We start from the raw sequence: 25308 nt of genomic DNA on the forward strand, positions 1-25308 counted from the left end.
GCAGCGGAGTAATGGAGTGGGGAACATTAGGGTCACAGTGGCTAATACGGGGCTAATGGGGATCAAACAGACGCCCAGCCCACCTCTACCTATTAAGCATGGAAGTAAATGGACGACTCTTAAAAGGACAATATGCAGGGAGTGTCCAAGCACCAGTGGTTTTACTGCTGTGTGAGCTGCTCGTGAAATATCATATTTCCTCAGTGCTTGCTGTTAATCTGTATAATACAAAAATTCTAGTTATTTTAATTTTAATTTAATATCTCGACATTTATAGATAAATTGGTGTCATCATTTAACACGTACTATTTAAGTATTACCCGATAGGTTGCTTGTCTCCATCTTCCTTTAGCCGGTATTACTGGGTTTATATGGTTCTAACTTAACTATTGTGTTATTATTTGAAATAAGTAACGTGGATGTTTGAACCTCATCCTCTGTACATATTTTTCTTCATTGTTGAATCCCCTTTCCCAGCTAGTTCCAGCCTGTCTGTATCTCTTCCTGGTCAGTAACTATAGGGGGAAGGCCATTATTCCAGATAGAGGTGTTAGCCGTGCTGGGCCGACCTGTATTGATCGCCTGTGAGAGGACGCTGAGCGGGGGAGAAGGACTATTTGCTTTAAAGTTCAATGGCTCTCCACTGCTGTTAGTGTTGCAGCCACAGGAGCAATCGATATCTGGACAGGGACCCGTGTCACGAGACACGCTCCCCATTTAGAAACATCATAATGCTGTGCTGATGCTGTTACCCCACGGCCAGAGCTTGTGTTTAGATTTTTTTTTTTTTTTCCCTCTTTACCCCCCTCCCTCGCGTCTTGGTTGTCATGTTCCCCCTTTGCACCTTACAAGCTGCTTTCTTATTTTATACTGTAGGCTGGGTTTTAGCATGGCGGGCTGGAATCAGTGTGAATTGTAATTATAGATGATACACATGGCTGGAAGGGAGAGATAGAGAGAAAACACAGAGCAGAATAAAAGGCAAACAGTCATTTGCAGCAAAGGTAGGTGTCACAAGGTAACTGATTATGTAAAGAACACAGTGAAGGTGTTCAGCAGTGTGTGTGTGTGTATTTGTGTGTGTGCTTCCGCACAGCCCCCTTTTTTGCCTATGAAATAAAAAATATATAATAAAATTTGCTCGCTGCATTTCTTGGCAGCGGTTCAAGTGCTAAGGGGAAAGAAAGAAAAAGGGCGCGATTGTTTCTAGTTCAAGGTGTGTAATGCACAGAGGCGTACATACATAATGGGGTATTGTCAGGGGGTTAGTGTGAGGATATTAATGCCCTGGTTTGTCCATGCTATTTGGTGCAGTGTCGCTCCCTGAAGGGAACAGCGAGAGTAGGCTGCTCTAACTACTCTACCCCCTCCATACCCTCTTCCCCCAAGGCCCCGACTAGAGGTCACTCTGTTTAGCACAAGAGGCGAAGCCCATTTTCGCCATGATGTACCAAATACATTCCTCTCGTCTCCTCTCCTTCGTTGGTAAACATAAATGCCCCGCCCTGCCTCATTGTGTCCCGAGCGTTCGCCCTCTTTTTAAACCCTCTCGGTATCTCTGCTCATCCCTCTGTGTAATCCCTCTCTCTACCCATATGCATATGCATAGCTGCTCTATGGCTGTGCATACATTTGCATCAGACCCCCCCCCCTTTGCCGCCAACCACCCCCACCTCCTTCTACCAACACTCCTACCTCTGCCAACACTCCACCCAATAGCCTCCCAATGAACCTGTTTATGTTTGAACATTTCCATTGGCATTTGAACTCATCCCATCGATTTCTTTATGGCGAGAGGGTTGCGAGGCAGTTCCTTAAAGGGGTTGAAATCGACCATCTAAATATTTGACTAAGAGGTCACAGAGATCACGGCAGGCCCGAGCAAGAAATACAGACGGAGGCGCAAACGCGAGAGAAAGGGGAAGTGGCTGGGCGTCTCCGACAGGAAGAGGCTGGAGGGAAGGAGGAGTGCCGCATGCAGGATGCAGAGAGAGGAGAAGGGAGCAGAGAGAGGCTGCAGTGCTGAACACAGGCTGCAGTTTACTTAGCTTCCACAAGAGGGTGCTGCTGGACAATCCATCCCAGACCTTTAAGAGAAAGAGAGAAAGAACCTCCAGAACAACCACATATATTTATATGTATTATTCACATTTAAACAACCTCCACTCTTACTCTTTCAAATAAAGTTGTGTACTTATACTTAAGTTGCAGTCCTGAAAAACTAAATTGATTTTCCTTGCACTTCTCTAAGTACTGCCATTGTGCATGTGTGACAGTAATTACATGCTAAGCCGTCAGTGACATCAAGCAAAATTGACTTCACTCTTCCCGTGCATTGTCAATCCATCGTTTTTGCCTGAGCAAAAATGTGTTCCAGAGATAAATCTGAATGGAGAGGGGTCTTGACCGACACAAGGAAGAAATGTGAAATAATGAATCTAATTGAATGTCTATTAAAATTATAATTTCCGCCTGATTGGGAAAGTGAGTGGCAGTGTCCAGAGTATTACCTGCCACAGTGTTCCTCACTTCACCAAAGACAAGACTCCCTCCTTTCTCTCTCTCTTTCTGTCACTCTGTCATCCCTCTCCTCCGGTCTTCATCTGCACATCATTTGATTCGCATAGAGTTCCATCCTAAATTGCAGCATTAGGATATACAGATGACAACATTTGCACTACAATCCCCTCCCATTATGCCCACCATGACAATAGCCCCAGGGCACACAGAGGGGCTCATGTACCATCTCCTCTGGATCCTTTATGCTTAAATGAATAATGCATACAAATATTCACCGTATAACAAGTGTGTGTCCTCACTTATTAGCTTAGCACAAATTATGTATTTTACTGTACCATCACCGGCATATGTTCCTTGTCAAGACAATGGTTCTTCTTAGATTTTGAAACTCAAAAAAAAAAAAAAAAAGGATTTGCATCAGAAACATTAGAGCGACGCTCGTCTTCACAATAGCTAGGCTCTACATAATCCACTTGTTATTGGGAGTTGTTTAAATAATGGTAATTACTGATCTCTTTACATTGCATTCTCCCCCATTAACAAGCTGTGTATCTTCCCCCCCTCTCTTCCTCACTGTCTCCTTTCTTGCACTACAGTTGTACGCTGCCGTGGTGTCTGTAGTCTGGTGTCTGTTGTCATGGTGTTCAGAGCCCATGCCAGATGTCATAGTTAACTTTGAGGGAGAGAGAGAGAATCACGCTTGAGGCTATTTTGTTGTCAGTGATTTAGATGAAACACAGAGATGTTAAAATGTTAGACTTGCCCCACAAAGCTTCCCCCCTTTTTCTTGCTTTTTTTTTTTTTTTTTTTTTGAGATAGTAAATTTACCTTGAGGGTACACAGCCTTTTGCTCTATTAAATACAAGAGACTCGCAAAGCATTGTTTGAAATCAGCATGAACAAGTAGTTATCAGAGAAGAACTAAGAAGTGGCTATGATAAAAATGTATTTATGCTCTTTTAATATAATTCAAATAAATAATAAAAAAAAAAAACATAAGCTAGAGTCAGGAGTAAAAATTGATTTCCGCATGTGAAATTGCATCACGTCTGTTTAATTTGACCTGACATGTTTTATGTCAATATATCCGTATTTTCTTTTACACGCACTAAAATGTGTGTGTATGATTTATTCATTCATTATATCATTCAGAGAAAGTAGTTTGTTATAATCAACCAATATCTGCTTTTGAAAAAAGGCACATATCTAACAACTCAGTGCGCTATTTTGTTCCATGAAGTTACTGTACAAGTTACTTTGTTTTCTTTCTGTTACAGTATATGCTTAATATTTAAATGCAAATCTGATTTAAATCTATTTTAATGCGAGAGGTGACTAAAAGTTAATTATTAGATTATTACACCATACAGTTAGAAGCTGTTGCTTTTTAAAGAGTAATGCAAAACTAAAAAAAGAACAATTCAAAAAAAGTTGAATTAATTATGAATTAATTAACTATGTTTTATACATCATATTAACACGCATGCATATATACCATATACATGTGTGTATTAGATATTATATTAGATAATTAGATACATGCATACTGTAAATTAACTGAAACTGGACTCCTGACATTCACTTTTGTAATACTTCAAGTTGCTCCATTGAATTGTCTTTAAAACTTGTGCTGCATCTGCACATAACGCATATCATTAAAACTTTCCTCAAGATTTTCTGAAATCAATAACTGCATAATGTGATATTGTAGAGTCACAGAAACACTGAATTTTAATATTCTATATTTGTATTATTTGTAATTGAAACGATGAACATTTGAAAATGAAAGAAAACAAAAAAATATATTTTCAGTATAGTTGTTGTTAAATCAAATTAATTAATTATGTTTATTATTCTATGAATATGTAGATGGTGTAGATACTGTACAGAGTGGAGCTGCTGTGAATGAATTAGACTGTAACGTTTTACATTTAGGCAATAATTCATCAACTAACTTTTATTGGTTTAATTTATGGGAAAGCAATTTTCACTACCAGCACTGTGGTAAACATCGTTAATCAAAATACATTATTATAATGAAGCTGTTTTAAAATGTTTATTAAAGGAAATAAAAAAGGGGTTACCCTTGCTTTGTGCATCTTTCCATTGTCGTGATAATTAATAGCTAAACTGAGCGTTTTCTTTGCCAATGCAGATGAGGAGAGAGTGCCAGAGCAGGAAGAATAGTTGGACTATAAATTTAACAATAGGTAGGCTTAACCTTAAGTGATGAACGGTGTGTAATATTACAGGAGTAGTCCCATGCAAATGCACCCCACTGCCTCACACAATGCTGGAGACCACAGCCAATTATATCCGGCGATTTAAATGCCAAACTAGTTGGCTGATGCTCATTGGACAGTGGGTGGCCTCTGGATTTTTACATTTAGCGTTTGATAGCGTTGTGAAGGAGGGAGTGTGTATGTGTGTGTGTATTGCTCCAGGTTGAAATTATGATTCTGAACTGTTTTGTTGAACAGAGTGAGTCATCTTTGTATCCTTGGCATCCTGGGTGGCCGCAACAGTGTTTACACGTTATATTTAAGATATGCAAACAAAATAATTTGAATGTCAAGACATTAAATAGCACCGAAAAACGCGGCTTTGTCTTCTTTTTTTTTTAAATGTTGCTTACAGTATCCATCCTGATCTGTTGTCCAGTAATGTAGTTGACCTCATGAAACACTTTACAGCGACTTTGTACCGAGAACTCGCGTCACAAAGTGAAGTGTTAACCCCCACCTAGTTCAATTTGTGTCATTTGGTGATAGCCCTCTCTCTCTCTCTCTCTCTCTGCCGTGGCAGGGATGAGGAATCACCCACCGCCACCACACCCTTGAGTGCCATTTGTTAATGAAGGCCAAAGTGTTAGATGATAAATATGGTTGAAGAGAAATGGCACATGTAAGTGATCTCATTTAGGAGCATTACATTTGAATTTATTGGGGTACTTAGAAGGGACAGAGGGGCCATGACTCTGAGGGAGAGGGGAAGGGTGCAAATGACTGACTTATAATAGACAGTAGGATAGGGCAACTTAGCGACCACCGATAGATATATAAATATACCACGACCAGAGAAGGATGCAAGTTCTGTGCTTTTATGTGGTATTGTGTATGTGCTTACATACAGCTGAGTGTATGTACTCTATGTCTTAGGTTTTTGAAGTGTGTAGTGGAAGTTTAAGAGATAAACAGTCGGCAGTAACCCTGTTGTTTTTATCCTCACCACTTTAACATAGACCTCTTTTGCTGTAGGATTGTAATGTTAGCCTTGTGTTTGTATATTGAATTATTATATTCCTGTAAATAAACGGTATGATAGCAAGAAAACACGGAACAAGGCATTAAAAATATACTACCACCTTAATTTTAATTATAAACATTAATATGATACACGACGCCCGTCTACTTTTCAAAGTCACGTTTTATGCACTGAATTTGTTGGAAACGTTTCAATCATCATTACCATCATAAAACACAGTTTGGGTGTCAAACCAGTAAAACATGAGACTTACAAACAGGAATAAAGACAACAACATGTTTATTAAACAGGCATTGATTTGTGTAGGGACATGTTTTGTGGAACAGTTTGGTTCGGGACTCCTTTTTTCTGTGCATAATCCTCGCATCAGAGGAAAAAAGAGCTTTGCAGGAGTTGCCTGCTCGCATGGTTCGCGGTTAATTTATGTTCGGTTTTGTTACAGTAACTACACCCATATTGTGCAGTCAACTATTCAGGAGAGTCCTACAGTATCTATAAACATTGGCAGAGTGAGACACACACAGAATAAAAGACCTGCAATACCTCCAACTGGTTGACACAATTTGGATTGCAGAAGACGAACAATATATTCAATCCATTTCTTGGCCCCGATGCATTTAGTAAATACAGTGCCTGGTTGGTAAGAGGGATGTTGACAGAAAATCAAAAGCAATGTAGCAGCAGCGTCCTATAATGGAGACTTAGCTCTACTTTACACTCCTCTTACAAAGATCTACGATTTGAAAACAATCAATCCCTTCATGAGAGCTTGTTATTTTCTCCTATAATAAGAGTAACGGCTTTTCATCATTCTCGCACGGCGCTGATTGTGTTTACGCCGGGAATGTAAGCATTCATGGCACGAGTGTGAATAGAAAAAGGGAATATAGCGAGGTTTTTATTTGTGAGAATCACGCTCTTTCTTTTTTTTCCCCTTTCCTTCACATCTCTGTTGAATTTGTTTTGCTGTCGTCAGATATTATTGAGGATTGAAAATATCCTCATGGCGTATTGTCGGCTCGCCATGAAGGTGACACAGCACGGCACAGAGCGGCGGGGTGCCGGGTTTCTCCTCCCTTTCGTTAATTTGTGGTGCCTATTTGTGGTCACTTTTGCCTCCGTTTATTCCTTAAAGTTGCTGTTACCAATTCTCACTTCCTGCTCATATTCAGCTAAATATTTTGGTGTATCTGTTACCTGACGTTACACAGAAACAGCTGGAGTCTCTGCTGAACCAGGTGTTGATATAGCAAATAAACTTCCTTAGTAAATGGTTAATGTTTTGACTCACTGCAGACCAGTGGACCGGAGGAAATGTTTCTTGTTAAGGCCCAATAACACACTTAGGAGGACATTGCTTGTCTCTTTCTGCAAGATCCTGCCTGTGGCACAGCTTCTATTAGGCCCTGTTGCGTTTCTTCTCACAAATGACCGTTTAACCGTCTTTTCCGCACCCTGACGCCTCGCCTGTTATTACCGCCATTGTCTCTCTTTCTGCTGTATACATGTGTGAGGCTGGGCCCTTTAATATGCGGAGAGCTTTTCCTAGGCTTTTCCTACGGGCACACTGGTCTGTGTTTACTCCTCAGTCAGAATGCCTCCTTTCCACAAGTTTGACATGCCTTTTTGTTGCCATGGTAAGCCCTCCCTTAAAATATATATTTCTGCTTTTGGCCTGGATGTTTTTTTATCTCGGTGGTTTAGAGCCTGTTGCCCCCAGGGCCAGATTTAAATGTGTGTGGGTCTTCAAGGATTTCTCTGCAGAAAAGCCGTTTGGATTGCAGCCTCACCGCCATACAAGTGCGACCGAATTGTGTCATTTCAGGTTTTTGAGCCATCGTTGGAACCAAAGGAAAGTCCAAAAGAGAAGCAAAAAACACGAGACAAAAGCTGATGAAAATGGACCAGATTGGATTATGTCAGACTTGGCATGTGCCTCGTTATGAGGGAAGTCTTCGTTCTGTCTTATCACACTCTGCCTTACAGCTAAATGAATAAAAAAAAAAAAAGGCAAAGCACAGCTCGGCTCCTTGGAAAACAACAGCCAGATCGTAACTGTAAATACTGGCTTAAAGTGGTGTGGGCTCCACACGATTTTCAGTCACAAAACAGGAAATGAGAGGAGGAAAAAAAAAAACATATACTCTGCGATTGCACTAACTTCGGGGACATGGGCCACTTTTTAAGCAGTTATAGATGGGGCAACACTTGAGATGAAATTTTCCCTGAAAAACATTTTCTTACTGGCACGTCTGATTGCTACCTGAGCATCTACCCATGGGTCCTTATGTTTAGAGAGCCACTACTGTATGTCCAGGTAGCTTCAGCTCTCATCTATGAAATGGGTGTTTTTGCATGGTTTGAATCTCACAGACAGAAACTGTACAAACGCCTCTCATTGCTCGTCACACCAGATAAGAAATTAAAGAATAATAATTGAAACAACATGATAAAGAAACAGATCACAGGGTGGTTCTGTTTGGATATGAGAACAGATTACACTTTTCTTTTCTTTTTTCAATTTTATAATCATGCATTTTGTTTAGCTTCTTTCTATCTCATTTCTGCATCACTTTTAATTAGTGCAACTCAACCTCCGTGTCTCCGAGAGCCAGGAGGCTGCCTATTTGCAGCGTTCAACAGGTAATCAAGACTGATTAAGCACTAAACATAGCCTAATTGCATTAGATCTCAGAAGCACACTATAACCACCATAACTGCAAACACACATGGTCTCTCTGGAAAAAAAAGGAGGTTAACATCTCAGAAGAGGAAGTATTTACTTCTTCGATAGCAAGAGAGAGGCTTATGATTGTACAGTTGAAATTCAAAACCCAAACGTAAGGCTAACTCAGAGATGTTGCCTCTATCCATATAGGTGTTGATGGACCTTTAAGTCGTACCATATGATCAATGAATATAAGCTGAGACAAAACAGAATTGATTGTGTACGGTGTGCCGTATGTGTGTTAGTGAACATGCTCTGTCTGAGCTCCTTCTGTATCACCGTGAATCCCTTTAAGTGTGCTGTGACATGTCCCGAAGTCCTTGTTTAGCACCTCTCTCTATGTGTTCAGGGTGTGAACTGATACCTAGTGTCAGCTAGCGTCAGGGGCAGAATGGCGAGAGAGAGATAGCTGAGGTCTACATAAACGAAGAGGCTGCGAGGATTAGCCCTGAGAAAGCAGGAGGCACACTGGGGAGAAAGAAATGGAAATGGGAAGACGTGAAGAAAGAAAGAGAGGGAGAGAGAGAGATAGAGAGATGGAGCTTTAATGGGAGGTTGTCAATTTTCTCCAATTTAGCTCAGGAGGAAGCTATTTTCTTGGAATTAGATGGTTGGATCAATGCAGCTTTCCAGCCATTTATAAGTGCGCGGTGACATCAACTGTTGCTGCGTTCATCGCCAGGCAGAGAAAAAAAACAAAAACAGTATTTTCGCAGGGCTCAACCTTATTACCACTTGTCAGTTAATTATGCATTTAAAGTGAGGGGGCAAGAGTTCAGCAGTGAAACACTTTGATTGAGCCCTTTGAACTCAGCCAGGAAAGAAATCAGTTCTCTTAATCCCGGCTCAGTATGTGATCATCATAGCTGGAGGATACGGACCTTTGTGTCCATCATCTCCAGGTCAGCCAACTGCAGCACCATTACTAATGCAATCACCCCTGTGATCTGAACTCCAGAACCATGAGCCAAAATAAATAGATAAACATGCCTAAGATATGGCGCAGAAGAAAAAAAAGAAGGTGTGAATGAGTCATCCGTTGATGGTTCATCCGATGTGGACCTATAAAACTCTTCCAGCTGGTCTCGATAGCCTAAGGTGATATGAGCTATGTGATACATGATCTCTTGATCATACAGCAAGTAATGCTTCTCTCATTAGCACAGGTCATGCTCTCGGCTTCAAGTAGTTCACATCATCTTACCCAAAGAGACCAGCTTGGGAAGGCCGGGTGAAAAGTTAAATGCTATATGCATAGAAAAAATAATGTGTAGCATAGTATGAGCATATTTAAAGGAGTGTGGGTGTATGTATGGAGGGGATCTCAAGGGTTTAAGGGCATCTTCCGCTGAGTACATCCAAGTCAACATCTGGAATATAGCAGGTTGTGCAGAGATCCGTTTCAGTATTCCCCGAACTCATATACAGTCTAGATCAAGGGCCAAACACGCCTCTGTTTCTATCCGGGAGAAATCTATTGCCACAATTTATCAACTTCGATTGGTTAACACTCGGACTCTCAAAATGGAACCCTTCATAATTTAGAAGCTGCTCTAAACGCAGTTGGCCGGGCTACATCTAAATGTTTAAAAGTCAAGTGAAGGAAGGAGGCGGTTAGACCTGAAGTTATGTCCTCCAAGGGAACTTTACAAAGATCCTCTCACAGATTTATAGCCACTTACCTTGGAGCCCGAGTCGATATTCATAAACGTGGCTTCAAACAAAGCCCCCCATCCACTACCCCTGCTTGTAAATAAATACAGATATGCCCATTTTACAGACAGCAGCAATCTAAAATATTACCACCAGCATAATTTTACCACACGCATTAATATTTTACAGCACATTGTATTTTACCGCATTGAATCTTAAACTTTCATGGCCGGCCTCAAGGATTTTATTCCTTAGGAGTCTGTATCATTATTAGCCAAGACGTATAACAGGTACAGCAGGCCTTGCTTTTGTTCATTTTATAGATAATATTTTCATGAAATCAATAGCGTCAACAGTGCTATCCTGTTCTGTATTCGTTTTTTTTTATACTGAGACATTTTTAAGACTCAAATCTACATGTTTTTGTGCGACGAAGGCTGCATTTTGCCCTTTGGAGGTAAAAAAAAGAACATACATAACCATGCGTCTTTAACTAGTCCTATGGTGTACTGTGATATGCTGAATGGCAACCCTTTGTCATTTGTTTTTGTAGAAGCTATCAGTTCATTAAATTCACCATCCATAGACAGATTTATAAATTGCTCCTATAATGGTAAGACCCTATTAAATCTAGGTTGAAGTGTTTAGTTTGTTTTTATCTAAACAAGTAAAACCCAACCTGTACAGTATCTGCCTCATTATGACGGGAATAAACGCTTAACATCTGCATGTGTGTGTTTGCATCTGTGCTCGTGTATATGCCCGTGCAGTGATTTAAGTGGTTTTAGTGTCAAAACAAGTCTAATGAGCTGGCACAATAATTATCAGCCATTTTGCTCTCACTTTAGCTAATTGAGGCTTTATATTAGAGTTAATACCGCTGCCTATGCACACTGTTTTACAGTTACCAAAATGTTTGGCTAGAAATAGTGCTGCCAATAATTTAGATTTTTAATTTGTACATGTCAGTGTTTTAATATCTCCCTATTAACCATACTTATGAGGTTTGACAATCCTCCCCAGATGGAGGTCATTGATCAACTCCTGTTTAGTGTATTTTTTACATGCAAACAACTACTTTATACAATAGTGTCAAAGTCAAAAAGGACAAACAGTTGTCTTGGTTCTAACCTGATTTTCTTCAGTAGTACGTGATAGTTTTATTTATTATTTAGTTTTTTTATTAACCTCTGTAGAGCAAATCAGCTGTAATTTACAGTATGCTATACAAATGCTATCATATACCGTAGAAGTGACATTAAAGAGCTCCTCTGTTTTTACATTCTCTGCACTTTTTTTTCTAAGTTGTCTGTCATGTTTCTGCCTCCCTCCCTCCTCCCTCACTTTGCTCCATGTATTTGAAGCGCTTTGTGAAATTCCAGTCTTATCCAGGTGAGTGTGAACTGATCCCCAGGCCCTTTGCTCTTGTCAGGAATCTCCCAGGCTATCGGGCTCTCCTGGGGCCCCTGTTTCACACACCAAATTGATGTCTCTGACTGGAAATGACACTTTCAGCAGGATTTGCCATTCTAAACCACCTCAAACCCATGTGATCTCACCCATTCACTCTCAGAGGGATTGCCTTGAAATGCACCATAGCTTCAAAAGCCAATGAGCATAGCATGCTTGAATGAAAAGCTGATACATATCCTATCAGGGAAAAAAAAAGAAAAGATATTCTAAAATGCTGGCAATGTAGAACAGTATTTTTGTGCTCTGCACAAAGACCAACAGTCCCATGAATAAGTAGGTATTGCCTGGGGGGAATGCAATGGAGGGTTCAAAAGGGAGTGAAACTAAAAGAAATCAATAGCCACATGAATTTTCATGTGTAGGTGCTTGTCCATCATTGCTTTATCTTGTTAATATCTACCTCGGTCTGTCCTTCCATGAATACAGACACAGATGGTGTGATTAATACATGCCATTCAGATCTCGCCATCTTTTTCTAACACTCCATTTAAAGGAGGAGCACAGTGACCATGTTGCTTTCCTTAAGGACTAGTTATGATATAATTTGATGCCGGAGTACAGGGAAAAAGGGAAAAAGGTGTGACCAAGAATCCCTCCCTTGACTTATTTTCATCCCCAAGTCTTTTTGGGGCTGCACGTTTCTCCTAGGGGGCTCTACAGACTGGCATAATGGATAAGGGCAAGGGTGTGAAAGGAGCACCTTAAGGCTCCTCATTCAACTCTCCCAATCTCTGCTGCACACACTCTTGAGCTGTGAAGGCCTTCTTTCTTTGCCCTGCTAGCATGGGAGCCCTGTAATAGGCTCTAATTGATAGGGAGGTGTTGGGGTCTTTCTGTATGGGCTGAAGGGATGAGAGTAAGAGAGAGAAAGAGGGAGAGAGAGAGAGAGAGAGAGAGAGAGAGAGGATTACATGCGGGCATGTGGGGTGGAGCGGGGGAGGAGGAGACGCCGTGGAGCGGTCTAGGCCCCATCCGTAATGAGTCATTAATTTCCTAGCGGTTTTGTGGCGGTTGGCTCATTACTGGTCTGCAGAGGAGCAGGAACAAAGCTCCGGGTAGGTAGGAGGTGAGCTTAAATAGTTGGGGCTCAACACTTCCCAACAAAAGGAGGAAGAGAACGTTGAATGGCACTTGGAACAGATGCAGTAAAAAGTGGCAGATGCAAATTGCGGGAGAGCAAGTCTTCCTTCAAGCACTTTCCTCTTTTTTATTTTGTCAGACTGCAGCCTGAGAGTCTAATTAGTTAGTGAGGTGTTTCACTTCTGATAGGGCTGTGTCTCGTTATTGTCACAAAGAGGATTCGTAGAAATGGGAGGAAACGCATATGCGCCGCGGTCCCCAGTGGAAGCCGCTCACTGCAATAGTTTAATTGATTTGATTATTTATTTTACCCTATAGAAATTGAAAGGTGTGCAATATTTTCATGCTTTGAAAATGCTGTTGCATATAGTTTAAAATGCGATAAAACAATATGAAGATAATGCCCGCAGGTAATTAATTATGTTTTTAATTATGTGTTTATACTCTTCTCCCTACAGGCAGAATGATTATGGACAAATTGGCAGCGGCTCTGATGAACGTGTGGTCGTCCCTCGCTTTGTTGAGTGCGTGGACCGTGTGTCGAAGGTCACCTGTGGGGCAAACCACAATCTTGCACTGACAGGTACAGTAATGCACTGTGCAGCCCTGCTATGATACACAGCATTCAATCGACATAAATATCACTATATCTAATGGTCCACATGTTACCAGTTATTTCTCTTTCTTTAATATGCTCTAAGTGGATTCTATCGTTGACCCTTCACCTAGTATGCTAGATTTTTTAATTCCGTAAAACGCACCAGCACAAATCAGTCGGACAATATCTCTAGGAAATGGAACTGACGTCACTTCTCATGAGCTGTCACCGTGTGCTTCAAAGTTCACCTACTTTACTCAATTTTATGCGAATATCAGAGCCCTCAAGCCCTCGATCGGCACATCACCTGAGAGAGAGACAAGGAGGGAGAGAGACAGAGTTAGCGGGAATATGGCCCTGGCTCCTGATCCATAACAGTCATTGCCTGTTACATACATTTCAGAATTCATTCAGGCTATGAAGATAATCGAGGTAGTCGACAGTTTCCCCTGCAGCCCAATGGATTTATGATAGCACTGTCAAGAAAATGAGGCGAAATGACACAGTAGCTGACTTTAGCTGCAAATAATGTGATAGGCCGTACAGTGGTGCAGCAGCAGCTGCTGTCATTGCAGGTAATAGGCTATAAAGAAGCCTGATAGCAATACCTGTCATTTCTTAATGGCTGACTTCACTGAAGAGCTTTTGTGGCCTTTAACATGAAGATAATGGAAGATACAACAAATTTTACAGCTTTTGCGTTGCATCCATAATTTATCACCAGAGGCCCCATGCAGCAGCAGCACAACAAGGACAACATGCTCCTAGAGGCGTGCTGGAGAGAGATGCAAGATGAGCTGCAGGGGGTTAGAGGCCCCGGCTACAGTTTGCAATTAATTTAGGAACTGCACAGAGTCCAAAGCGTCTTCTATTAGTTGATATTGTCATATGACATGATGATAACTTTGTGTTAGGGCTGCACGATTATGGCAAAAATGATAATCACAGTTACTTTGATCAATATTGAGATTATTCATCACGCTTATTCATTGATTTTAGGGCCAAATATTTTTTATTGCACTTTCACATTTAAATAAACAGAGCACTGCTTTCATTGTGCTACATTCTGCTCATGTATAAATCTTTGCATCAAAATAAGAATAAGTCCTTATTCACAGTGGATCTCCTAAAAGCAAAATATAAATAATATTGTACCAAAACTTTACCCAAAATGTAATCAACAGAGCCCTGCTTTCACTTTCATTTTGTGCTACGTCCTGCTAATTAACAAATCTTTAAAACAAATACTTAAAATGAGGTTCTTCTTCTTCTCCTGAGTTCGGTATATTACTCTTTTATTCTGGACTGCAGCCGCAACATTCAGGAAATGTATCATAGGCTGCCGCTACAGGGTGCGCACAAAGCGGCATTACAGCTCCCCAAAAGTGAGGCCAAAACTTCTGGATCGCCCCCTGGTGGCTGGCTGTTAGTACAGGAAGCGCTTGATTTGATTTGCAGATGAGTTTTCTTTGAGCAGAGGACGCATTGTAAACGTCAAACAGTGTACTGAATGTATTAATTAGCAAAAATCATATGCTCATTTTTTTATTTTATTTTATTTATTTGTTTTAAATCATCTGCTCATCACACTTTTTTTGCTCATATTGGAAACTGTATTAATTTCCTCATTGATGACATGCAGGTGACGGCAGGTTGTTTCAGTGGGGCTGTGGACGGGCATGTGGGAACATAAAGAGGAACATCCTTTTCCCAGAGGAAGTGATGCCACCAAGCTCACCAGTGAGAGACATTGCTGGAGGATGTTGGCATAGCCTGCTTCTAACAGGTAAGACTCTGCTTATGTTTGAAACCTATTAGTGTAACACAGTGTAACACAGGCATTTTCCTTTTTTCCTTCTGCCTGCTTGTTATATGCATTTTTTTTTTCTGTTCATAGCACATGCAGACACAGAGTACATGCTCGTCAGTACCGTACACACTGACACGTCCACGACCTCAACATAAAGTATGCGTAAATCCTTGGTGTGTGTCTTGGCCCTCACACAGACGTGTGAGTGTGTGCTTTTAGCTGCGGCGTCCATCTATCCGCATCATTCATTAAGAGCTCTCCCAGGGCTAGTGCGGCTACATAAACACAGAGGTTGAGGCCACGGCTGCTCTTTCACCTCGCCGCGGAGAACTTCAAAGTCACTTCTCCTCACACGGCAGACGAATGCTCCCTGTCTGCCCGGCTGATGTATTGGCCCCAGTTGTTGTCTTCTTACTGTAGTACGGCCGCGACTGAGGCCCCATCGTGGAGCCAGAGCTCGGCCATTTGTTAGTTTTAGCTGTATCTTCAAGACCTGGCTTTAATTCTGAAGGGAGGACATTAATCCTTTTAATACAACACTTTGTAGAGTCGTTTTCCTGTGTTGCCAACGTCGTCTATTATTAACCCCATTAAAAGTGTAATACAATTTAAGTAGAGTGCTAAAAGTGGATCATTTGTTGCTCCGTTCTGTTTGAATTAATTCTCAATTTATGATCTAAATGATTAAACTATGGGAGTCACAGCCCTAAATGAGAGTCTTAAACAGCCAGGCATACATTTACACATATTAGTACAAACATTTATGAGCACGCATTCGCACACACGTGTCCAAGTGTACAGACACACGCACACGAAGCCGCTGTGTGTTGCGTTTGCTCTTCTAAATCCTGTAATGTCCCCAGTTTGATCCCTAGCTCCATTCTGTCATGAGGGAACAGAAATATCCATCTCCAATCAGGCTGTAATGAATAGCCTGATGAGTGTCGGGCCGAGCTGAATTACCAGATAGATTTGAAGAGCGTGAGAGAGTGTGTGTGCCCTGTATGTGGGTGTGTATGTGTGTGGGATGGGCGGGGGGGTTGTAGTTAGAGGGTCAGTAGAACAGGACACATGTAGAAATTAATTCTCTGCAAGTTCAAAAAAAGAAATTGGCTAATTCTGTCACATGAGCCTGATGGAATCGCCTTATCTATTGGTATGAGTTTTCATTTATTAGGGTCAAACTGCTCGTAGGGCTGCACAAGGGAGAGAAAAGAGAGGTTAGGGAGAGCAAGTCGGAGTGATGGAGGGCGAGATTTGAAAATTGGAAAGAAAAGGAGAGAAAGAACGGGGGGAAAAAAAGTGTAGAAAAATGATGGGAAAGATAGAGCAAAAGGAGAGCAAGAGAGTCAGTGGTATGAGAGACAGCTTGCCTGGGCCGGAGCATATTGAGGGCAGCAGGTGGAAGAGTGGCACAGTTAATTAAAACGCCTGTCTTAATGTCTCAGCCCGTCACTCCAGGGAGAGAGAGAGAGAAAGAGAGATAGAGAGAGAGTTGCCAGGCTTGAGCTTGGGCTGCACCCAACCAGCCATCTAGACAGCAAACCAACCATCCAGCCAACCCACCAGGCCACATGTCAGACAAGCCCTGACACCATGCCCTTCACCCTCATCATCCTTTGCAACAAACACACACTCACACATGTCCAAACCCCACCTACTATTTCCTTTTTCCACATACGCCTATCCAAACGACCCTTTTCTAATCTGATGCAGACCTGCAAAAAAAAACCTCCTCTCTTTAAAGAAAAAAAAAAAGAACAAAAACACACTTCTGATGTTACCGTTTTGCTCAGCAGCATCTGTAGCATGCCTCTGGACTTCCAGCCTCGCAGCGTAATCTGTCTGCTTTCAATAATTCATAGAAAGCACAGGCTGTGCACTATGTTCTGAATGCTGAGGGTAATGGGGATGTTGTGATATTTCTATCATGGCCTGTCTGGAGCAGCAAGCGAATCAAACCATTAAAGATCTGATAAGCAGTCTGTTCAGTGTCATGCCGGCATCGGCTGTCATCACTGCCTTAGGTGGACCTTAACAAATCTATTCTGCTCCGTACGCTGCGATCTAGCAAATGGTGATACACGGCAGAGATTCTCTGCTGCGTTGTCACAAAGTTTCACGTCACACCTAATCATTGATGTGTGGTGTTGCACAAAGACACGCGTGAGCCCAATGTAATGTTTGAGAGCACCGCTATACTGTACTAAAACCACTCAATATATTGTGTGAATCACAGTGTGTTTTATTAGACATTAATAGAAATGTAAAAGGCGTGAGCATTCACCCATGTGCGAGGGTTGAGTCCAGAGTTGTACGTCGTGTTGTTTGACTAATGTTTTATCAGGCTTTGCTGTATCACGGCGGATTGCTTTGTCAATAACCAGCCCGGTGCCTCGCTGAGCAAGAATCTGAGATTGTCAGGCTGAGTGACAGCCTGGAGATGGCAGATAATTCAAAGAAATTGGAAGTGTGAAATCTTTAAGGGCCACTTCTTAACACAGCAAATGCCAGGGTATCTTTCCATCAGCTGCTGCTCTCACAAGCCACCGCATTGTTAATGGTGGCCTGTCTGTCCATCAAGACCGCTTCAGGAGGGATTTAGACCTGTTTGGCGCCTTATCTCTCCGACTGCCTCCCACTAACCTGACCACTGCACTGAGTGCTGTGTGTGTGTATGTGTGTGTGTGTGTGTGTGTGTGTGTGTGTGTTCCATGTGTCCAACAGTGGTCAGAAATTAACCTCCAGAGCAATATATATTTTTCTTTTAATTCGCTTATTTATAGATATTGATTTGTGTATGATTATCTGTCTGACGGTGTATTGGTCTATCTATCCATTGTTACACAATCAGGAGCCAAATGTGATGGTGCTTGTAGCACTTGTTAATTTAGCTGTCAACACTACAGATTGACCTGAGATTGTAGCAGTGAGAGCTCTTTGTCCTCGCCAGTGTGTGTTTCTGTGTCTGCTGCTTGTCTTTCTGGATGGATAGGTTCGAGCAAAAACATTGTTCTGAGCATGAAACTCAAAATGTCAGTCACTGATAGGGGATAACTGTTTCCATATGAGCCACATCTTTACATGAAGACAAACGTTTTTAGTAGGGCTGTCAAAGTTAACGCGATAACGCATTAACCCAAATCCGTTTTAAAGCCACTAAATTCTTTAACGCATTAATGCAACTTGTGGTTTTTAGGTTGTAGCAGGCTCAGTTTTAAAGCTAGAAAGGAGATACTGGCATCATATGAAACTAAAACACCTAAGGAATCCATTGGTACCAACCATGTCGTACTAGCTTATCGTGAAAGAGGCTAAATAATGCTCCAAAAAAGAGGAAAACGGTCATGGCCATTTTCAAAGGAGACCCTTGACCTCTGACCTCAAGATATGTGAATGTAAATGGGTTCTGTGGGTACCCACGAGTCTCCCCTTTACAGACATGCCCACTTTATGATAATCACATGCAGTTTTTGGGCAAGTCATAGTCAAGTTGTTGTTGCCTGTTGGGCTTGAGTTTGCCATGTCATGATTTGAGCATATTTTCTTTATGGTAAATGCAGTACCTGTGAGGGTTTCTGGACAATATTTGTCATTGTTTTGTGTTATAAATAAATATATACATACATTTGCATAAAGCAAGTTTATTTGCCCACTCCCATGTAGATAAGAGTATTAAATACTTAACAAATCTCCCTTTAAGTTACATTTTGAACAGATAAAAAATTTGCGATTAATCGTGATCAAATATTTGAATGGATTGACAGCCCTAGTTTTTAATTGTAAGCCTCATTAAATATTAAGAAACTCAAATATAGATTTTTTTAATGTAATTTAAAATAAATATTTAAACATTAACATCTCAACTTTTTGAAATCGTATTAATGTATCCAGCACAAAATGTGCTGCGGTCCACTCGAGTCCACTCGAGTCCACTCAAGCGTGCAAAGTTTGAAGAGGAAGCAATGGAATCTTCTATGAATATACATTTCATTAATACGTTGAGATCTGGGGCATTTGAATACCCAAAATTAACCTAAAAGTAATTTGAAATATAAGTTAATTATTAGTTTGATAATGAGCTTTATGATTAAGAAGTTAATAAAAGAAACAAAAAGTCATTTTTTTGTGCCAGAAAATAAAACTGAGAATTCACACAAGACTAAAAAAAAGAACTGGTGTGTGTGGTTATGTGTGTGTGTGTGTGTGTGTACGTGCACCCGCTGGTGTTCATCCGTCTCACTATAACTGCTCCAATGAAAGTTAAGTATTTGGGTTTTGAATAGTGACCTCCTGACCTAGCTCGTTCTCTCTCTCCTTTTCCTTCTCTTACTTACTAACTTCTTACACTTTCACACACATTCACTCACTGAAAACAGTTAAGAGGTAGAGGAGAGGAGAAAGGCAGAAGAGGACAGAGGGAAAGAAGAGGAGGAAAGACAACAGGGCAAAAAAAATGGATCCTCCACATCTGCTAATCCAAAAAAAGCTTAGACTCTGTCCTCTGTTTGTATGTACAGAGAAATAATGAGAGAAAATAGACAGAGAAGGGAGGCGGGGGGGGGGGCTACAGAGAGAGAGGAAAAGAAATAAACAAAGAAGAAAAGAAAGAAATATGTCCCCTATTTTCCCCTCGTAAAGGTCTCAATTCCCTGCCAGAGCTCCCTGTCACAGGGAGGTAGTTCCCAGGCCGACACGTCTCAAGCTGTTCAAACATCCATTAGGATGTTTTGTTTCATACACTCTACAAATACAGCAAGACGAGACAGAAACGGGCAGATGATGAGAGGGAAATTGAGGAAGAAAGAAAAGAGACAGAAAAGAGCGGATGAAGAGGGGAGCGAGTTGATGGGAACAGCAGAGAGAGGAGGAGAAGAGGGAATTTATCAAGAAACTCGTGTGATATTTAATGATCCTTGTATGTGGAGAGGGAAGACCACACCAGCTCGTTCTCCTCCGCCAAATACCGATCCCCTAACTTAATTTCCTGCTCAATTGCTGTTCTATAGTGCATAGTACAGTGATACAGGCTGGCAATATAGAAAACAGATTGCCTGTGCGGCGGAGTGGATAAGGCTGAGGCTTGTGCTGCTGGAGACCTGCAGTCTCCAGGGGGGTCTTGTCGGTGGGCTTCACAAAACCAACAAAGCCCATCTTTCCCTGCGACTGGCAGCAGCTGGCAGGTAGATCTTCAAGCACTGGAGGTGGGGAAGTGGATCTGTGGGTGTGGTGTGTGTGTGTGTGAGAGTTTGTGTTTCTCTGCAGTGTGTGTGTGTACGCGGTGCAGACAGTCTTGCTATTCTTTGTAGTGGAGAGTTCCACCAGTCTTCCATCTTGTTTGCTCATGTGCTATGACTCCAATCCACTCAAAAATGTAGGCCTGCATGGACAGCAACCATCAATCAGTGCACAGAGCAGTGTGCAACTACAGCTACAGTGTTTTCCCAGAGACACACGCACACACAGATACAGTACACACACACACACACACACACACACACACACACACCTTCCATCAGTAATACATCCATAGAGTACACATGCCCGTTACTGTGTGAGATGCTTCGACAAGCCTCATTAGAATTTTTTGCTCATTTTTTCTTTCCAACCAACTCCGTTTTTGACATCCACTGTGTTCTCCATGCAATCCAGTTGCACGCACAAACACATAATTATTTTCATATCCAGTGTACATAATTATACACATTAACAAATACAAAACACAACCACCTGAAATATATGAAACTATATTATACCTCAGGTTATTTTATTAATTGCTAGTGGAATCACTTTTTTGGAAACTTTGAAAAGTTTTTCAGATCAAATGCTCTTTAAAGTTTGTATAGAAAAATAATTTATTTTTACTGCTCCCTGTTGGTAATTGATATCACACAATAATGATTTATTATAAAGCCAGTTGAAACGTTTTACTTTTGCTGTTATAATGTTTGTTTCATAGCTTTTTTTTATATCATAACTTATTCTAGCATAGTGGGAATGAGGAAGTGATCTAATTTGTTGTATTGTTTACAACAAATGGAAGAAATACCTGTGAATTTATAGTATGAATAAACAGACAAAAAAGAACAGAAAAAAGTACAAAATGTCTTCTTTTGTTTTTCAAAATAAAACATTATAGCAATAATTGCTTTGACCCCTAAAATTGAAACTGCTTGGATTACCACGCATTTTGGCCATCTCCATCTTGGTTTTTGGCTCTCGCCATCCCGTTCTTTTTCAACCAGAAGTGACACGAGAGGCTGGAGCTAAGCACAACTGATGATGAAGACATTTTTAGGCTACCAAAAAAGTTATAATCAACTTTCATGAACCGAAAACAGTGTGAAAGGGTTAAAGTTTTAAGACAAAAACACGGACAACTCCCAGACCGGAAAACACTGTGGTAACGACTTGTCAATTACAAGGTAGCCAAGCCCTAAAGCATACCCTGCTTTATGGTCTATCTGACTCTAAATGGGACCATAATTTACTAAATGAACATCATTCTGTATTGAAGAAGATTTGACACTAACGATAGAGACCATAAACTCATGTTTACAATGTTTACTGAGGTAATAAATCAAGTGAGAAGTAGAGTCATTTTCTCATAGACTATTTTCTTTTATACAATCAGACTTCTTTTTGCAACCAGAGGAGTCGCCCCCTGCTGGCTTTTAGAAATAATACAAGTTTATTGCATTGGCTTCACTTTTCAGAACCGGAAGTAGCCCACTGCTTTAAACTCAAAATAGGCGAATATGGTGAATCATCCTTGTGTATTGAACCAGTCAGTAAGACATTAATGAATTATTCGTTTTGAATAATTGGCTTGAGTGATGACATGCTGATATACCTTTTCTGCTTGAACCTATATGAAGTCTTAATGTGCTGTCATGATGCTGCGTTGCAGCCTGACACAAAGTAGGCCACTATAGTGAACTCTTATCATGTCTACTTGGAAAACCTGATGTTACTTGTATCCCAGTTCTTTTAAAGTTGTTATTTCATGCAGGAAGTGTCACTAACCTAGTTGCCATTGGGTTTTTTCGCTAATGTTAACAGTGTGAACCTCCTCTGACCTCTCGAAGTGACAGGGTTTTGTTGCGTAACAACCTTGTGTAATGAACTTCCTCCCTGGAGATGTCATTAAGAACGGGAATGTTTGTCTTCTGCTTGCACCAAAATGAATATTCAGCTATTATCGCTGCACTGCATTCAGATCTGATATGAGTTTTGGGTTTCAGCTTGTGCAGAAGAGACACAGAAACCCATTCCAGATGGGCTTTATTTGCTGTCTCTGTGTCTCACTGATCAGCCACTGCTTTTCTTAATTTATCACATCTAACTGTTTTGCAGCGTGAAGACAGTTAAGGTCATTTCTCTTTCTCTTCCTAGACGCAGCTTTATCTGGTATACATCATTCAGACTCTCCCCCTAGCCCCCCTTTGACCCAGATTTACATATTTGTTTTAACTAATGTCCTGTTGTAGGCCACTAAAGATCCGTAATAACACTGCTAGGGTTTCTGCGAGGCGACCACGCCAAGAACCACAGAGACGTGGATGGAATAGAGTTGTCAGAAGGCTTTCCATCACACACAGGGATCACATTTGAGCAAAGGTTTTTCCTTGATAAATGAACCCAATTGGTCAGCTTATCGGCTGGATCAACACTGTATGCCTTTCATGGCTCGCCTACTTTTCCCATGTACAGTAGGAGGCCCTGTAGAGGGGGAGTGCACCGCGTATGTGATATGTGTGTGAGCGAGACAAAGAAACAGAAGGAAGGAGAGCGAAATATGTCACAATGATTATTTAAATTCCCCTGTTTATTGTGAATGACCGAATCCAAGGTTGATCCTTTTATATACCGAAAATATTCACAAAAACGAGGAGTAAGGAAAAGAAGCTCTCCGTCCTTTTGGACCTTGATCACCCTTCTGAGTATCCTCATCCTCGTAGTAAATATAACTACAGGAAGTAATGATTCCTGCTCCAAATTATGTGGATGTTTACACAGCTCATCCACTGAGTAATATATTTCTGATCAAAGATAAACTGTACGAAAGAAAAATAGAGGTTGCATTAGTGCAACAGTGGGAAAGAGGAAATGGAGGGTCCTGGCAGACTGATGTACCTTGTAAAGCAATCCCCCCCACCCCCTCTCGCTGCACCAAAGGAGTCACTGCCAAGATGGCTGCTTGAGCTCCAGGCCTGCAGGGCTTGACCCTGCGCCTGCTGCCAGACACCATTTCTCTAAATCCAACCTCAAAATGAATCTTCAGACCCTGGCATAATTCCTCATCCTCTCTTCCTGTCCTCCTCACAACATCTCTCTCTCTCTCTCTCTCTCTGTCTCTCTCTGTCTCCATGTTTCACTTCTCTTTTATTTTCACAATGTGGGCCACGGGGAGGATGGTGTGGGGTGCCTCATCTTTCAAATTCCTGTGAGTTTAAGATGGTAAGACTTGTTTTGGAGTGTTTCATGGAGCTGGGTGTCTGGGGCTCCTCCCTACAGGTTTATCATGTTGGCAACCATGGATGGCTCCTTTTTTTAGAGTTGTCGTGAGTTGTCCTCCCCTGAGTCTGGACCTCTCAAACATAGTGGCATGAATCTTTGGCAAGCATTGTGCGCAAAATAGAGCCATTAACATAGAACGTGAAGTTTAATTGTGCAGGGCTTATAGAGGGTGATTTTATATACTCCTGACCTCATACTGAACTAGACTGTAAATGAAACAACACACGACCACATCATCTTTTATTTAATGGAAAGCCATGATGAAATTTTGGGCTAACAGAAAACACAAGAATTTCGTAAGCTTCACTGTACAAAATGGAAAGTAATAGATTATGTTTCCAATGGGATTGGCGCGCATCTCAAAAAATGTAAAGCCATGTTTTATTTAGATGAAGCAGTTTATGGTTTGCATATCTTAAAGCCAAATGTGGGATCAGCTGTATCCAACTTTAATTGCTTGCGTTGAATATATAGCTTATGAGTTTAGAAAGTCATTTCGGTTGACAAGTCCCCGTAATAACCGCTGATTTATTGTCTTAGAAAAGTGAAATAATAGGTTTTCTGTCTGAGGCCAATCACTGAGAGGTTTTATTGGATTTTTCCACTTCTCTAATAACTTTGCATTATTTTGGTTTCACAGCACGGCATATACTACTAAGTTGGTCTTCATTTACATCATTCACAAGGCAAACAAAAAGTATTTTCCATTCCTGTTAGTCACATTATACCGACAGATCCCCGGGGCGGGCCAGTGTTAACTACTGTAGCTCGGACTTTCTCTCTTTCCTAGAAAATACCTCTTGTTCTATTTTCCTAAAAACCTTTTCTTTCCTCATCTATTTTCCCTCCTGCGTCCTGTAAATGCTCACAAGGAGGGTTTTAAAATTAAAAGCTGAACTTCAACCACTAGAGGTTATGGTTATACTCTATTTTTTTTTCCTTTCTCCGAGCTCCGTCTTTCTTCACCGCTGAGTCGAACCACCCACTACGTCTAAGGTCACTAGCTAGCCAAGGTGAAGGCTGTTCAGCAGGGCTGCAGCAAACTTGGCAAAGTCCTGGTAAGACTCCCTGCTGCTCCGTGGGACATACCAGCTCCTTTGCCAAGTCAAATAGCACATTTAGTGAATTGAAAGTACGATTTAAGTGGGGCAGTACAATGCGGCCAACCGTCTCATCTCGAAGCCGGTCCTTCTCTTTGTGTGCTAGAGTGTGAAAACTGCTCTTGTTCTCAGGGACTTAATCTTTTTTTTTCTTGGTAATTATTTGGAAACAGGTCAGTTGGGTGTGGAGGCTATAACTCCACCCTCCAGTTTTTTTTCCCCTCATAACTTCACATTCATTGCTTCATCAATTTTATTTCTCCTCACCTCTCAGTCTGTTTCTTTACCTCCCCTTCTCTCGCTCTCTTTTTTTTCCTCCTCCCTGTGTGTATAAGAACATTTTTCAAAGAATTCAGTGGCCAAGTTCAGGCCCTTGAAGTGATTGGCTTTGATTCAAGACCCTGTTTTCTTCTCGTCCTCCTCTTCTGTTTCTTCTTTCTTCTCACAGTATTGTGCTCCTTATATCACTGACACTTTTCACCTTCTGTTTTTCGACTTTAACATACAAACACGCCAGTTTGTTTCCTCTTATTCAACAACTGGTGGAAAATAAAATGACGAG

At 41.2% G+C, this 25308-nt stretch overlaps 1 protein-coding gene across 8 annotated transcripts in view; it reads left to right on the forward strand.

Moving 5' to 3' along the window:
* Positions 1 to 25308, forward strand: part of LOC119493153 (ultraviolet-B receptor UVR8-like) — a 321000-nt gene that overhangs the window by 107007 nt on the left and 188685 nt on the right. For all 8 annotated transcript variants that reach the window (XM_037778276.1, XM_037778274.1, XM_037778278.1 and 5 more), the window contains 2 exons: positions 13177 to 13301; positions 14959 to 15102. In XM_037778276.1, the coding sequence (XP_037634204.1) occupies positions 13177 to 13301; positions 14959 to 15102 (269 nt within the window). The remainder of the gene's footprint in view (positions 1 to 13176; positions 13302 to 14958; positions 15103 to 25308) is intronic.

The sequence above is a fragment of the Sebastes umbrosus genome, chromosome 8, assembly GCF_015220745.1.
Source record: "Sebastes umbrosus isolate fSebUmb1 chromosome 8, fSebUmb1.pri, whole genome shotgun sequence".
In the NCBI taxonomy this organism is placed as follows: domain Eukaryota; kingdom Metazoa; phylum Chordata; class Actinopteri; order Perciformes; family Sebastidae; genus Sebastes; species Sebastes umbrosus.